The sequence below is a fragment of the Pyrgilauda ruficollis genome, unplaced genomic scaffold, assembly GCF_017590135.1.
Source record: "Pyrgilauda ruficollis isolate IOZ18807 unplaced genomic scaffold, ASM1759013v1 scaffold5, whole genome shotgun sequence".
NCBI lineage: Eukaryota > Metazoa > Chordata > Aves > Passeriformes > Passeridae > Pyrgilauda > Pyrgilauda ruficollis.
In genome coordinates, this window is record NW_024526599.1 from 8,753,964 (window position 1) to 8,770,306 (window position 16,343).

The 16,343-nt window shown below is 38.2% G+C and overlaps 1 protein-coding gene across 1 annotated transcript in view; it reads left to right on the forward strand.

The window, feature by feature from the left end:
* Window positions 1-16,343, forward strand: part of CPE (carboxypeptidase E) — a 56,654-nt gene that overhangs the window by 34,898 nt on the left and 5,413 nt on the right. Inside the window, exons 2-7 of the mRNA XM_041479920.1 lie at window positions 2,962-3,158; window positions 4,902-5,069; window positions 5,998-6,115; window positions 7,117-7,299; window positions 13,482-13,621; window positions 15,659-15,758. Of these exons, the coding sequence (XP_041335854.1) occupies window positions 2,962-3,158; window positions 4,902-5,069; window positions 5,998-6,115; window positions 7,117-7,299; window positions 13,482-13,621; window positions 15,659-15,758 (906 nt within the window). The remainder of the gene's footprint in view (window positions 1-2,961; window positions 3,159-4,901; window positions 5,070-5,997; window positions 6,116-7,116; window positions 7,300-13,481; window positions 13,622-15,658; window positions 15,759-16,343) is intronic.

The following is a 16,343-nucleotide window of genomic DNA, read 5'->3' on the forward strand; positions in this document are numbered from 1 at the left end:
TGATTAAGGTCTGCATTAAATGGCTCATGAAGGAGTAATGGGAAGAGCAGCTCTTCTCTAGCTAAGTAGCGTGCTGGCAACAGGTGACCCAGAGGCTGCTTTCCAGAGAAGGCTGAACTTTGTGGAAATGGTGTGGCAAGACATATTCTATGACTGGACCAGGGAAACCATAAAGTGCTGAAGTTGAGTGACCTGATTGCTGGCACCCTTGGCTTTTGAGGTGTGTGTTAGCCCATGCAGTGGAGGAGCAGCAGCAGCAGCTGGGTCTTTCTGCTGCAGCAGTGGGTGTGGAATGCTGGCTGCATTGCGCTGATGAAATGAACGAGTTTTCCTAAGACTTTTGGGTCTAGTACGACATTCAGTACTTATAATGAGAAGAAACCCAGTATTTATTTGCTTGCTGTGCCTAGAATTAAGAAAGTGGTAGGGCTGGGAGCTGACAGAGCTGTGGACAGGTGTGCACCAGGCATCCTTGTTCTCTGCAGCCAGAGGATGGATAGGAGGAGATGGATTTCTTTGCTTCAGAGACAGGGATAAGAAAATGCCCAAGGGAGATAAAATATAAATACAGAATTTACATTTTGAAGCAGGGCTGTTATTCAGCTTTCTGTTATCTTTTAATTCTTTTTACATTTGCTTTTCAATACTTTAACTAGTCTTTAACTCTTGATTTGATAGCAAAACTTAGGAGTTGTGCTGACACCTCAGTGCTAAGAGGATTCTTTGAGTACTGGTTTCACATTTTGTGTTATGAGTTGTGTAATTTTTCTTTATCATTCCAGAAACTGTAATTTCTTCCTTTCACTGAAAATCACTCCCTTGTTGGTGGTGTTGGGAAGTTCTGTTGTCCTGACCAAGCCCTCTGTGACATGATGATTGGTATATTTGACCTAAGGAAAATGGGGCTGACCTCTTCAATCACTTTTGATAGGAAACACTTTCTGTATTTCCAGTGACTCGGTACCTGTTCCTGGCTTATTTGGGCTGGATCATTACTACTGCACATACAAAGCTGTGCTCTTGGCTCAGCTGTGCACCCTATGTGACTGTTTCCATGAACCCTTACAAACACTGTTAACAATTGCTTTGGGGGAAGGCCAAGTAATACCCTGAGGGAAACATATGTTTCTCTTCACTCTTTTGAGCCAGGCCTGTAAAATCCAAGTGGGTGAGAAAGGTGGGAGATTTATGTACAGGTCTGGGAATTGAAGAAAAAGTTTCTCCTTCAGGCTTCCTTAGGGAATTGATATTGAATTGATATCAATGTCCTAGGGAAAAGCACAGGTGCAAAATGCAGCTGTGTTCATATTTAGGGCAGTAACAATTTTGCCTGTTAGTTTGTGAAGCATTTTCCCCATAAGTAACATGCCAGTGTATGTTTGTGTGAGTATTCTGAGTATATGTGATGTGCAGCGCTGCATATTTCATTATACAGTATCCATCTGTTTTCATGGGAGCAGGTTGATTGCGTGGTCTGATTACTCTTGTTGATTAAACCTCTTGCATTCCCTGGTATTAGCCGATAGAAAGAGACAGTAAATAGGATCTCAATGCCAAAAGAGGAAATGGAGGGGTTTAGTCAGTAGTGGCATTCTGTCTATCAGATAAAGTAAAACTGTTTCACTCAAATTGGGGAACTTTTAAACCTGTCAATCAAAACATTTCAGAGATGAATCCATATTTATAAAACCAAATTAGCTGGAAGTAAAGGAAGCCATGGTATTAATAGCACTGTGTGTGCTAGCATCTTATCACTGGATTAAGGTTAACAAGCACAGACTGAAGGGTTGTAAGTAGATATGGCTGCATGCTTGATTAGCAATTACTTAGGTCTTGTTTGTGTAACATTTTTCCTTGCTTGTATTTACCCCTTTAATAGTGCTAAAGGCTATCACAAAATGTGGTTGAAGACTATCCAGAGCCTACAATTACCTGAATGTTTGATTAAAGCAGTTACGACAGAACTACATTTCAAAATGAAAAGCATAAGGGAAAAGGAGCTTCAGCCTAGAAAATAACATATTCCTCATTTTAGTTCCAGGGCATCCCTCTTGATCTCATTTGGTTATTTATATTCCAGATAAAACCTCTCTGGAATGAGAGCCCAAAATGCAGTCTTTTAAAAGGCAAATCCTTCACTGCTCCATAAGACATATGTTGTATGGTTTTCATGTTCATGGTCATGAGAATGAGACTATTTAACAGTTTGGAATATTGGATGGCTTTTTTTATACAGAGAATATCTATTTGTTACACATTCTATATGTTCTACAACATATCTATATGTTACACATTTAATATGTGTATTGTATGGTTATGTAATATGTATAAAATTTGCATTAAATGTAGATTATATCTATGGAATATTTAAGCATATAGTTAATTCTGTTTATTAGAATGTTAAATGGAAATTGTTGATTTTATGAGTTAGGTTGTTCCATTTGGCCCATAAAGCCTGACCTTAATATCCAAAACACCTGCTGAGTAAGATTTTTCCATCACTGTGATCAACAGCAGGTCATGGCCTTGCTTTCATGAAAGAATTGCAGTTTAATGCATGTATAATAGAATAAGCTTTACCTAATCTTGGAGAGAACAGTTAAGATAAGAAGCTCTGTTAGTGTCAGTTTATATATTTTAAAACTAAGTGAACAAGACAGACTTGTAGTATTGATGCATCAACTGCATTAGATCTCAACAGCAGTAATGTTAATGTCAGTGCTTAGCATTTATTTTGGCACACTCTGTTGTCCTCTGTTCCTCTCTTCTCTGCCTTTGGCAAACAGCTCAATATCAATTAGCATTTGTTAAGCCAGAGTTTAGAAGGAGTTTTGAAGCTTCCTGGGGATACCATGCCCAGCTGTAGTCATAGTCACACCCACATCTCAGGTGGGCTGCGTGATCTGGTCCATGGGTGATTTTTATATGCTGTTCTCAGACATGTTCTTCTTTTTCTTGCAGGAGAGCCAGAATTTAAATATGTTGGGAATATGCATGGGAATGAAGCTGTTGGAAGGGAGTTACTCATCTTCTTGGCACAGTACTTGTGTAATGAATACCAGAAAGGAAATGATACTATTATCAACTTGATCCATAGCACACGTATCCATATCATGCCATCTTTGAACCCAGATGGCTTTGAGAAGGCAGCATCCCAGGTTTGTAAGGCTCTATGTATGAGAATATCTATCAGTGTCTGTCAGTTTTATCATAATGGCTCTTGGACCAACAGTTTTACGCGTACATGGACTCCTGGTGGCACTTGTTGAATGGAACAGCAAAACCAAAGTATTTTCTAATAGCACTGTACGCTTGTTATGTTTAACAAGGAGGATTTTATGCTTGACTGTTCAACAAGTGGCCTTCTCTCCTGTGATTTTAAAATATAATTATGCTTATGCTTCATGCATGTTCTTTCACTAAGCTCACAGATTGAACTGCTTCTTAAAGACATAACTTCCTAAACTAGTAATAAATGATGTTCCAAAAGTTCTAGAAAAGTGAAAGTTTTTCTTTAAGGATATTCCCATGGAAATACACTTTAAAAAAATGATTCATGTTCATCAGAGCTTGGTCTCAAAACAAGAAGCATTATGAGCCATCTTATTAATAACTTTGATTCTTAATTTCATGCATGAAGTACTTTAATTAAGGTATTAGTCAAGAAAATTTAGTATGCTTTTTAGGGCAGTGACTCAGTCAAGAAACATATAATATATTAATGCATAATTAGCAAATGGAAGTCAAATAGTAACCCTGTTATACAGATTCTGGTGTGTATTTGTTATAAACAAAAATAAAGAATTTCCTTGCTTACAACGTATATTTATTTTTTAAATTAATATTGAAATGTTGGAAGTTCTCAAGTTCTCTGTTTATGATTAAATAAGTTAAACCTTATTAAGATCTTTATTAAACTGATTCTCATGAAGTCTTTAAAAATGTGCACAGACAGTTTATATTCGGTCGTACATCTCCCTCTCGTGGCAGTGAAGCAGAAGCTGTCCTCAGATTGGTGTGGCATTTTACTACTTCGAAATCTCTCTCTCTCTGCAGAGGTTCATAATATTATCTGAAACTTTAGCTGCCTAGCCAAAGTGTACCTGCTTTTATATGGTTGCCTTAAAATTTAAATATTTATAATAAGATTCGATTTAGTACTGCTGTTCTAATTTAGAATATCTTGATCCTGTACACAGAGTGTGACAGTAGATTCAGTATACCCCAAGATTAAAACCAGTAACCAAACTTAACCTACATTAAAGAGTACTGAAAGCTTACAGAGAGAAGCTAGGGAAAACTGTGTGTTCTGAAGGCATTTCCTTAATGAAATCCAAAACTTATTTTAGAGAATCGGTTTAAAGAAATAATTTTGCAAAAATTCTCATGGCTACTATTTCAGTGAGCAGGGCTGCCAGTGAAGATTAAGGTCCTTCTTTACCCTGGAAGTCATTTGGAGGAACTTGAAACAAGTACAAACATTCTTTTTGGCTTCCAGATAAGCCTGTAGTGCTGTGACTCTCGCTACAGTGAGATCTGTAATTCATAGTCAGGGCATGAGGCAGTGGAGAAAAGCCAAGTCTTGGGGGGAGACACCACTGGCACTGAAAAACCTGATACTGGTGGTAATTTTACTCATTCTTAGTCCAAGTGTGCCATTTGAGAATAAGCCTGTCCTGCAAGACCCTCAGTGAAATAGGGGTTGGGTTTGTCCCCACAGAGCTCGAGGAAGGAATCAGGGTGATTGACTCAGCTCTTGGTGCCTCAGGAGTTTTTTGTCCCACATTTTTGTCCCTTCTTATTCTCAAGCACATGGAGTTAAACATACCTATATAAAGCTTGATATTCAATCTCCTGAATCTACTCATCTCCCTTCTCTTTGTGTTCCTTTCCTCATTTAGCCTGGTGAACTTAAAGACTGGTTTGTTGGTCGAAGCAATGCCCAAGGGATAGATCTAAACCGAAATTTTCCCGATCTTGATAGAATAGTTTACGTAAATGAGAAGGAAGGTGGCCCAAACAACCATCTTCTGAAGAACATGAAAAAAGCTGTGGACCAGAATCCCAAGGTAAGTAGAGACTGAATGCTGGATCACTGACATGCCCATCTCTTCCCTTTTATGTAAGCAAACAGTAGTGACCCTGAAAAGCTCTGTGTGTGGTCTTTATTATTCATCTTGCTCTGAATATTTTGTTCATTTTGTTAAATGTATCCATCTGATGCTTCTTGATTTGTTTCCTCAAAATGGATTGCTGTAGTAAACTCTTTTGATCCATCTTAATCCTTAGACAATTTCTCAGTCAAAAGATATCTTATAATTTTTTGCATCGCCTTCTCTCTTGATTTTAAGCTGGTTTTGCAAATATTCTGCATTTTTACCATTGCCAGAAATTCACTTGTGTATTGTGCTTAATTATCTTGCTAGCCAGATAGCTATTCTCACATATAACACATGCATTTTTGTTAAGTTTAAGCCTTTAATATGCAGCTGTATATCTGGAGGGATTTTTATCTTTTTGTGTTTACCCCCAGAGGAAGTTCTAGAAAATCGAGTGCTGTGGCTATAGTCCCATAGGACTGTGGCCTTAATAGTTGTGTTCTGTCTTCAAATTCAAAATATTAATAAAGTAATTTTACCTTCCATGCAGAGAAAAGACTGCACCAACAATTTATTTTTATTATTTTATATTCCTGTGTTTAAAATTGGGCAGGCTTTTTATCCATAATGGGAAGAAGTAAAAGATTGAGATTGCTTTTTTTAGTAGTCTTATTCTGAGATAGCTGACACCAGTTTTGGACTTCTGTTAATCCACTTAATATAATTATAAAGCTAACGTAAGGACTGATTTAATTTTCTCTGAAGCCAGAATAAAATTGCTGTTCACTTAACTGTCTTGCACAGTTTATGTGGTAATAATTAAGGCTACTGTATTTAATTGAATGTTTCTACATTGGATTATCGATTTGTAACTGCTGGTGATGCTATTTTGTTGTAGCTTGCTCCTGAAACGAAAGGTGTCATTCACTGGATTATGGATATTCCCTTTGTGCTCTCTGCCAATCTTCATGGAGGAGACCTTGTTGCAAACTATCCTTATGATGAGACTCGGAGTGGTATGTAAATAGAAGTTAACATGAAATAGTAGGAGATAGAAATTTCATTCTGTGCTTATTTCACTGGTAGCTAAGATCCACCTTTCAACCTTTGCAAACAAAACCATAAAACACTGCAAAACCATATAAAAAAAAATGGAAAAAAAACCATTATTTATAGCCATTGTTTTTTTAATGACTTATTTTATCATGCTAATCATGTGATTAAAGCTAGTCACTGTATGACCATATTTTCTAGTTTTGAAGATGGTAGTTTGTTTCAGTACAAAAATGATACAATGCCTGAGGGAGTCATAGTCCCTCAGATATATTAATCAAGTCAACTTAGCTCTTAAATTAGCTGGGGCTGTTTGTACCCTGTTTAAATGAATTGAGAAAGATGTATCTAGGTTAAGGTTTCTTTCACCTGTAGAAAATGAACTTCTAAAAGCAGTAGTGTGCTGACAGAAACAACTATCACAGTTACTGTTTTCAGTATTGGTTCCTTTTAAAAAGGATCATATTGTGGCATAGATGTTATCATAAATATACAGCAACATTAGTTTGCTTTTTTCTGCTACTATGGGTTTCATGAAATTATATTGTTTGCAATTCTCTTCTTTCAGTTGACTTTATCACGGTTTAATTGCAAATTTTTCTAATACCTGACTATAAAACTCCTAAGGGAGAAATCTGTGTTTTTGAACTCTGTGTTTTTCTAAAAAAATGTCTAAAGCCTGGAATAGTTTAGGTTTTGTGGTGCACTTTTAAAGTAATATTTTTGTAAATATTGAGACTCTTGTGATTAGCCACTTTAACCATAGTGCAACAATTGCTGTAGTAATGGGAAAATGTTAATGTTAAAAAGATAATGGCCTATTAACTTGTGATGCTATAGGATGCTTACCTGTATACATGGTATTTTCAGGCACAGTTCTGCTGTGCACTGATTGTCTTGTGAGCCTAGTGACTATGACTGCTGTTTTAATAATCTTTGCTCCTGGGATTTTTTTCCTCCCTAGGCAGTGCTCATGAGTACAGCTCCTGCCCTGATGATGCTATTTTTCAAAGCCTGGCTCGCAGTTATTCTTCTTTTAACCCTGCTATGTCTGATCCAAACAGACCACCGTGTCGTAAAAATGATGATGACAGCAGCTTTGTGGATGGAACAACTAATGGTGGTGCGTGGTACAGCGTCCCAGGAGGTGAGCCCACCTGCAGGAGTCTGCGTCACTGCTTGTTCTGAGCTTGAGTTATGTTATCCACAACTTTTGGTCTGGTTGAGGCTAAATCAAAGCCTGGTCGCTCACCACAGTACATCTGTAAAATCTGATAAAGCTCACTGTGATAACTATTAAAATATTATTTATTTATTATTTTTTATTGCTTTTTCTGCAGCGTTTCTTCAGGCTCCAGGTCATTGCAAATTTAATAGCTCTACCGTGGGCGAATGATAGCTCTGCTATAATGAAATATTAAGAGAGGTTTTTTGGGGGGGAGGGGTCAAGAAAAGAGTGAAAAATCCCCTGGCAAACCTTCAACAGAGCAGACTGCTGGTGGCTCATTTGAGCCTCAATAACAAAGGCATCCAAGCTGAAGGAAGCAGGGAAGCGTGGTTGCCTGATTTTGCAGTGTTAGAGAAAATGGCTGTTTGGCCTTGGATTTTAATGGGAACAAAACCAGTCATGAAGATACTTGCATTTGCATCTCCATACTCTGTGGCTTGGTAGGTGCCTGATTCCTGCCCAGGTTCTGTTTCCCTAGACGTTGGTAGAGCCTTCTGTGCTAAGAGGAGCAGCAGAGCTACTATGGGCGTGTCCAGATTAATTTTCCAGAAGTCCAGAAGAGGAGCCTGAAATGAGACACTTAATTCAAATGAGACATTTCATTCCTTTCTATTAAGAATTATGATATCTTTGTAAACTGAGCCAATCAGGTCTTGGGATATCTAAATCTTAGAGTGTTCTGCCTCCACTCAACTTGGAATGAAAACACAGCTGAAGATTTTTGAGCCAGCTTGTGTTGGAGTGTTTTGCCTGTGCTTTGGCTTTGTTGATTTATGCTGGATAACTTTGAACACACATAACTGTTTTATTCTTTGCTTTTCTCTTGATATTCAATTAGTCTCTGAAGGAATTTTAAATTTTTACCTGAAGTGAATAGGAATCTCTCAAAGCATTAGACAGCCTAAGTGGTCGCCTAACTGCTTCTCTTACAGTAAAGGTGGTACTAAAAGAAGAAAATATTTAAGCTTCTGTGAAGAAATTAGAAACAGAACAATGACTGGTAGTGCTCACACAGCCAGTGATCACCAGGGCTGAGTGTGAAGTAAAATGTTGACATTTCTGAATGTAACTAAAACTCCAAAATATTTGTGTGAGGCTTTTAAGACTGTGAATTGGAACCATTAAAACACCCTTGAAAACTGAAGTTTGCAAGAGCTGAAAAATATTAATATAAACAAAATATTGAAAAGTTTAGTAGTTAAAATTTGTTTTAATTCAGTTAAAATTTATCATAATGAAATATTAAATATTGGATATAAAAATGTGGATATATTTAATTTCAGCTTATTCTTCCTTAAGAAAAGGCTATGAAAAGCAGTTTTTCCATTGTTTTGATTAAGTGCTTTGATTCTGATTTAACAACATATGGCAAGGACACATTTTTCCATTGGAAAAAGTTTTTGGAAAGTTTGATTTCCTCTTTTTGGATCTTATTTTAAGTTAGACTGCTAATTCCCCAAGTGAGGCCTTTCTTTTTTTCATATTTGTATAGACATTAATAGGCAGGAATCCTAGTGCTAAGCATGCTCTATCATCCTAATATGGTGCAGCTAATAAAAAATAGAGAGACAGCAATATACTTTGGATCATACAGATTTAATCTGTTATTGGTTTGGAGGTTTTTTTCAAGTGTAGAAATCAGCTGGCAAGCTGTGACTTTTGAACAAAACCTCTGTGGTAGTGTTTGCTGACTTAAAAAAACAAATATAATTCAGTGAGAGCAGTTCTGCTCTTTCTATGTCTAGTGCTGGGGAAAATGACTGAACACTGCTCAGTTCAAGTAAAAGTTTTCTGGGAAGTTTTAATATGAAAAGTTCCATCTGAAAACCAAGATGTGGTAATGAAGTTATTGATGGTATCAGTGGTCTTTTGCTGTCCTTATAGTAATGAACTCAAAGTTAGCAGCAGCATAAACTGTTGAAAAGCCATTTATATTGCTTTAGGGAAAGTATTCCACTGTACATCCTTACCAGAGTTAGGAATATATTGAAAGTAACTCTGAAGGCCTTGTCTCCATTGCATCTGCTCATGTTGGAGCTAAGATGGTACTTCTCTACCTTTGCACCCTTGGATTCCTTTGGGCTTTTGTCCCCCACTTTCCCCTTTTCCCTTCCTTTCTCACTCTTCTACTAAAGATTCCTTTCTGCACTGAACACAGCTCCAGTATCCACTCCTGGCTATTTTCTGTCTCTATTCCTGGTCCTCTCCTAGGTTCTGCCTTTGACAGTAGGAAAGGATGATTTTTCATTCCAATGAATTACTATAGGTGCTGTTGCCCTACAGAGCTTATTATGGCGCCCCAGTTGTGCAACATCAATTCTTTGCCCGTGTAGTTGATCCTCAGGGCCTTGTACCTTCTGTAAAAGACAGGTGGGCCAGCAGCCATCTTCACTGGTTCTTCAGTCTGCAGGGGCGGTGTGTGGATGGCTCTCATGGAACTGTGGGTTGCTTTTCATGGCTTTCTGAATAACTGGATTCTTTCAGTAGGAAGGCTGAACATCTGTGGCAGGGACATCTGGTGATAGTCCTTGGCTATAACTGGAAGTAAGGAGGAACCCTCCATTGCATTCATGCTCTGTCCTTCCCTTTTGTCTGACCTCAGGATTTCCTCACCAACCTCATGCAAGGTGGCAATTCCCCTTTCTGGCTTTTTGGGTGGAGAGAGTGGATGACGTAGAGGAATATTTGACTTTTTCTTCTCTCTCTTAATTACAGTTTCTGTGAGGTTTTCTCAGCATTACTGTTTGGCAGTTACTTCCTTCTGTAGAGCAGGAGTACAGAGAAAAGTTCTCCCCAAGAGCACCTTTGTGCTAAGTCTGAGGCCATGATGCTGTTACACTTGTAGTAGTTATCATCTGCAATCAGCTGATCCGTATAGGTTTTTCAGAGACAGCAAGCCAAGGCAAAGAGGTCATTCTTCTGTGTTCAGGAATGGCTCTTTTAGCCATCAGACTCTGGGGAGAAACAAGTTTGTACACAAACACCATGTTGTTTTTAACGGAGGCTTTCTCTCTATCAGCATGTAATTAATGATGTCACTCATGCACAAGAAAGCCAAACTAAATTTGCACAAACAGCTTTAATTTTTGGCATTTCCTTAGCTGCTGACTGTATAACTTTTCAACATCCTTAATGACTTTTTAATGTACCTTTTGTGTGGAGTACCTATCTGGAACCATAAATAAGAAGAACAGATAGTAATCAATGACTACCTAGCCACATGCCTCTTCTGCTTTTTCTGTCATTACAGAGTCACCTGAGTCTAATCAGATTCATGACATTACAAAAATAGCTTTTTAAAGCAGCTTATTTTGCTGTACCATTAGGCTGTTGTTTAAGTGTCTTTTTAAATTTTCAGGTACTCTCAAATCACCCTTGGCACTCAACTAATTTCTAACTTGGATAATCAGTTTTGGAAGCAGTGTTAGATTTTTTTTTAGGATTTCACTAAATACTAATGTAGGAGGCATTCATGTTCTCCCCATTCAAGTACATCCTGTCCTGGTAAAGTTCCTGTCTTTTCTGTGTGAAGAAGCTGAGCTAACTTAGTGCTGTACCTTGCAGTTCAAAGTCCTAAGTAATTCTGATGCCTGGATGCCAGGGGCACACCCCGCATTCCATTTCATTTATGAAGCTTGGTGTGATTTTATTAAAACATGAAGAAATTAGTTTTTTCCCATATTCCAAGCTTACTTTTGTGAGCAGTAACATAAAGGCACTATAGTCCCTCAGTCACTGGAGTAGTGCAACAGAGAAGTTTTTGTGTTCCCAGTTTCAAAGTCCTCCTCATGGTCAGCAATAAAGGGCATTCATTGCTGAATCTCAGTTATATCTGAGGTATCTAAGCCTTTCTGATCTTCAGAGGGCAGCTCCTGTTAAAGTGTGAGAAAGCCAGTGCTACACTTTGTCACAGGGAGAGGCTTTGGAGTGTGATGATGTGCATGCATGTGATACCTGCCACGGATAGGGCACTTCGAGGACTTGATTGGGGCAGTGAAGTTGCTGCAATATTTGATAAATCTTTAGAAATGTTTTGGTTTCTTGTGTATTTCACCTAATCACCACTGTGAACAGTGAGGTCAAGAGTGCACAGTCCAATGCACTCCAGAATGCATATGTGGTAGGCTGTAGTTTAGATCTTGGCCAGCTTCATCCCATTCTCTGTCCCAGAGATACAAAAAATGAATTTTTTCAGGAGCAACACATAACCAAGGACAAAGCCAGGCCCTGGGAAACAAACTACAGGATATGGACGTTGTGCACAAAACTGGAAAATATATTGCTTCTTTTTTCTATTCTTGAGAAACCAGGGCATCCCTGAGTAATACTTGGGGAGGAAAGAGAAATTTTGTGAGAATTGGAACAGTAATGCTAAAGAATTACTGCCACTACAGGAAAATTACATTATGCCCTTTGGCTTCCTGTTCTCTTCTTCATGTATTCTTTCTTTCTTTTAGAAGAAGTACAAAAATGAACAAAAGCAGCATTATCTGGTGTCCAGAACAGACGCATGATAGTCAGCACTGCTGTCAGGATTTTACTCATGACTCCACTGCTCTCTTGCTGTGTGTTGCTGAATGGTCCATCTAAGAGTTCTGCCTACTGGAACATCAGAGCCATCCCTCCCAGGAGCCTTTGCCTTCTGTGTCCTCATTTTAAAAAAAAAAAAAAAAAGGGTTAGAAATAAAAAGGCTCTTCTAGCAATCAGAAAAATCCCTGTGCCTGTCAGTATTTGGGAGTCTCTTTGCCTGGTTGGCAGAAAAGAGCCTCTTCACCGTAGTGTGCTGGCAAAATCCCACCTGACTCAGTCTGTTTGCCATCCTTGGCGTTCTCTTTGGGATGTGACACCAGCTCTCTGGGCAGTTATGGACCCGTCAACAGCACTGGTGCTTAGTAAAGTGCCTCAGGTCTCATGTAGCTTGCATGGGGGAGCACAGAGCTGCATGAATTAGCTGTCCTGGAAATGCCTCTAAATCCCTCAGTGACCTCCATGGGTGTGCTCAAAAGGCTTGATAGCAGCTTTCTTTTCAGGCCTTCATTTGGGAATCCACTGACTCTGCTAGTTAGACTGGGGAGGGGAGAATAGTCCAACAGCAGCTTCTGCAAAATATATATTTATAACCCTCCTGGGGATTGCCATTGTCTCTCTGCAGTTGGTTGACAAAAACCGGGACAAAAACTGTTACAAAAACCGGGAAACCTTCGATTTTTGTTGACCAATTTAAGCAAATGGCCAATATACCCATAGTAGTAAGACAGGGGGCTCAGAAATGTAAAAGAATGAAAATTTTCCATCAAGTTTTTATTCTTAGTGATGATGCCACTATGCTACTTATTTTTTAAAATTTCAATTACTAAAGTTGCATTTATGGTGATGCTTCTTTTCTCTTTCAAAGGCTATCTAATATTGGTTTTGCAGAGGCATTGAGTTGGAGAAACCCTATCCATAGAAAAATTTTCATATTAATAAGTTTTATAGGAAGTTTTATTTTGTATATTTTTGGTGAATATTTGAAATCTGTGCAGAAATTCCTGACAACAAAATGTTTTCCATGTAAAGTGTTAGTAATGTGAAATGTTATATTTTCAGAAAAAAAACTCAACACATTTTTGACCCATCTTTATAAATCTCCTTTTCAATATTACTTTATTACAATTAATTTGCTTTATAATTAATTGTCATTCTTCTTGGCTTACAAGGTGAGCATTTTTTTGGTTGTTTATTTATATGGAAATATTTTAGCCATAATCTAAAATAATTTTATTTCCCAAAGATAAAAAATGTAATTCATATGTCAGCTATCCAAAAATGCGTCAGCTAAAAGTATACAGGTCATGTATAGCATCAAATAGAAGTATACAGCCTATTTATCAAGGCTTTTGGAAACTTTCCCTGGGAAGAAAATATATTTTGGAATTATTTGTCCTATTGGTTTCTCTGATCTAAAGCTTGTGAATTCAAAATTAAGCAGATGGCGTGGAGTTGCATCAATTGTATTTATGACGGTTCTTTTCTTAATAATCCCAGCATTTTGTGTGTCCCCCCTTATTTACTTCGGAGTAATTCCAAATGCATCACTGCCTCTTTTCTGGCATTGCAGGAATGCAGGATTTCAATTACCTCAGCAGCAACTGCTTTGAAATCACAGTGGAGCTTAGCTGTGAAAAATTCCCACCTGAAGAAACTCTGAAGGGCTACTGGGAGGACAACAAGAACTCTCTTATAAATTACATTGAGCAGGTAACAGAAAAGAGGATGGCAGAATCAGTTATTGTGCATAAAGCTTCTAAACTTTGTGCTTTGTGAACGTCTAATTCAAAACATCATATTAATCCAGATGTTGCTTTAATTCTTGTTTGTCTCTGTGGTGGTAAATCTTGTGTGATATTTCTAAATAAGTGGAAGAAGAGTGGAAAAGAAGGATGAATTTACAGTATGGAATCCTTCTCACCCTACTTAAACTGTTGCAGACATTTAATTTAAATTATTTGTGTTGGGTTCCTCAATGAAAAAGAATACAAATCTCCATAGTCTATGACTTGACTCCCCAGTGCTGGTATTTGTGCTCAGAGAGATGGATTGCCCTCTGCAGATATTCCAGTGTGTTTGCAGATGTGGGATGGATCATTCTGTGGATGTACAGGAACCTGGGCAGCTGGATTAGACTGTATAGAATTTCTGAAACCTGAATATTTTAGTTAAAAATTACAAATAAATCTGATGTCATTAGTAGTTGCACACCTGAGATTGTAAAACGAGAAACACACTTTGTGAGCAGAGCTGATCAATTGATACATTCATTTCTTTAAGGACTTAATTATGCAGAAATGCTTCAGTTAGCCAGAAATCTGAATTATTTGAATAGTTGAAGTGTTATACTGTTCTGTTAAAACATTATCTATAGGCTGAGGAAAAAGCTGTACTTGTCCTATGGTTTTTTACCCATTCTTTATGGAATCCATCTCAAAGTGTTCAGCTCCTCTGCACAGGGGTTAATTTTCTCTGACTCATGGAAAGCTATGTTGTCACTGCATTTTCAAAATTGTTCATGTATAAGATTCTATTTTGCCAACTTCCTTTGCTCCTGCAGAGCTGCCGGCTTTATCCTTGAAGTTCAGATGGTCTGTTTGGCATTGGTTTTTATCTTCTTGCAGGCTAAGATGACCAGGTCTATGCTCCAGCTCCCCTGGGAGTGCTGGGGACAGTGCAAATATGTAATTTCTGCTTTTCTAAGGCTTCTCCTGGAGTGTGTATTAGAGGAATCTGAGCTAAACTGTAGCAGCTGAATGCACCATATAGATTAATAAATGGGAACGTCAATATCCCAAAATAAAACTCGGGATCCACAAGCCTTTTCAAAGGACATGGAACCTGAGAGAAGCCTGAACTTCACAGTACTTTGCTGCTTAGTTTCCAGGCTCACAGTGAGCTGCATCTCCACAGAGGTTCCCAACATCCCTCCATCCCCAGCACCAAGAGTTCCCTATTTCTGGAGATGAAAAGGCAGTTGATCCTCAGTCTCTTGCTTCTGAGGAGTTTGCTTTCAGGCTGTGCTTAAGATACACTGGGAGGACTGGTCTCTCTGCACACTGAGATCATATCAGTCCTCTAATTTCATATATAGTGGGAGCAGATAGATTATCTACTGCTGGGGCTGTTACCTGGAGCATGAAGGAGCAAGGACATTAGCCACCACTGCCCTTCTCCCACAGTCCAGGAAGAGTGTCATGGCTCTCTGTGAGGTCCCAGCTCACAGAACTGGATTTTGGGGTGTGCAGTAGAAAGCTCAAGCATCTCACAGAGGGATTGCCCACTGAAGTCCAAGTGACTGTGTTTACTTTGCTAATGCTTCACCTTTAAAGAATAATGTCATTAGCTCTACATTCTTACAGGTGATGAAACTTCAAAGAAAAGGTTTCTGTAGGCTGTTCTTTCAAAGCTTTTCTGTGCATTCATTAATCCCCAATATGATAAAGATTTGCAAGTCAATATTTACATGTATTATGATTTGCTGTGTATTTCTGAGAATTACTTGCATTGAACAGATATATTATTATAACTGCCTGCTGAATTACTTTTCCTCTTCATTCCCTGTTCCATTATGATATTTAGTATTTACCATATTTATCATTTATCATTGATAGTGGTCATCTTGTAGACTGCAGGATTCATAGCATGCTTTGTTAGATATATCAATAGATATTCCATTGCCAAAAACCACCGTCTTTTCTTAAGAATATTTTATTTACCATTTGTTGGTGACCTTATTTATTTTAGATCCATCGAGGAGTGAAGGGGTTTGTTAAAGATCTTCAGGGCAATCCAATAGCAAATGCAACAATTTCTGTGGAGGGGATAAGCCATGATGTTACATCAGGTGAGTGTGGTACCTCAGCAGTGCTTCTCCTTGGCTTAGCAACCTGGGGCCTTTTCACATCTTTTTAACTGCAGTTTTAAGGGAGCAAAAGTTTGAAACCAGGACGGTACATTGTACCTCAAGAAGCTTGTTGCCCACAGGATTTCTTGAATCTTTCACTTGCATTTTGCTCTCAGAGTAGCTGAGACTGGGTTTTTTACTTCATGGGTCTCTGATGTAAATTTGTTTGGGTGGCTCTTGGTTATTAATGCTCTAGTCTGTCTTCTGGTTTTTGAAGCAAATAGTATTTCACAGCTCTGACAGGATTTAAAGCCCTGTTAACAGTGCTGTTTTCAGTTTGAAGGCTAAATTTTAGTCTGAAAGTGTTATATTTTTCACAATGCAGTCATACGTTTTGGTATGTAAATTCTTGACAGATTTCCAATTTACATAACTTCCTTCAGCAAAGATAAATTCTCTCTGCTGTTTAGAATTATGTTATGTTTTTTCAGAAGGGTGATTCTAAAAGATGAAAGCATTGTGTTGGTTGGTGTTGACAGAAAATGACGTGTCACCTCTTCAGTGATGATGTGCTTTGTTCTAGGA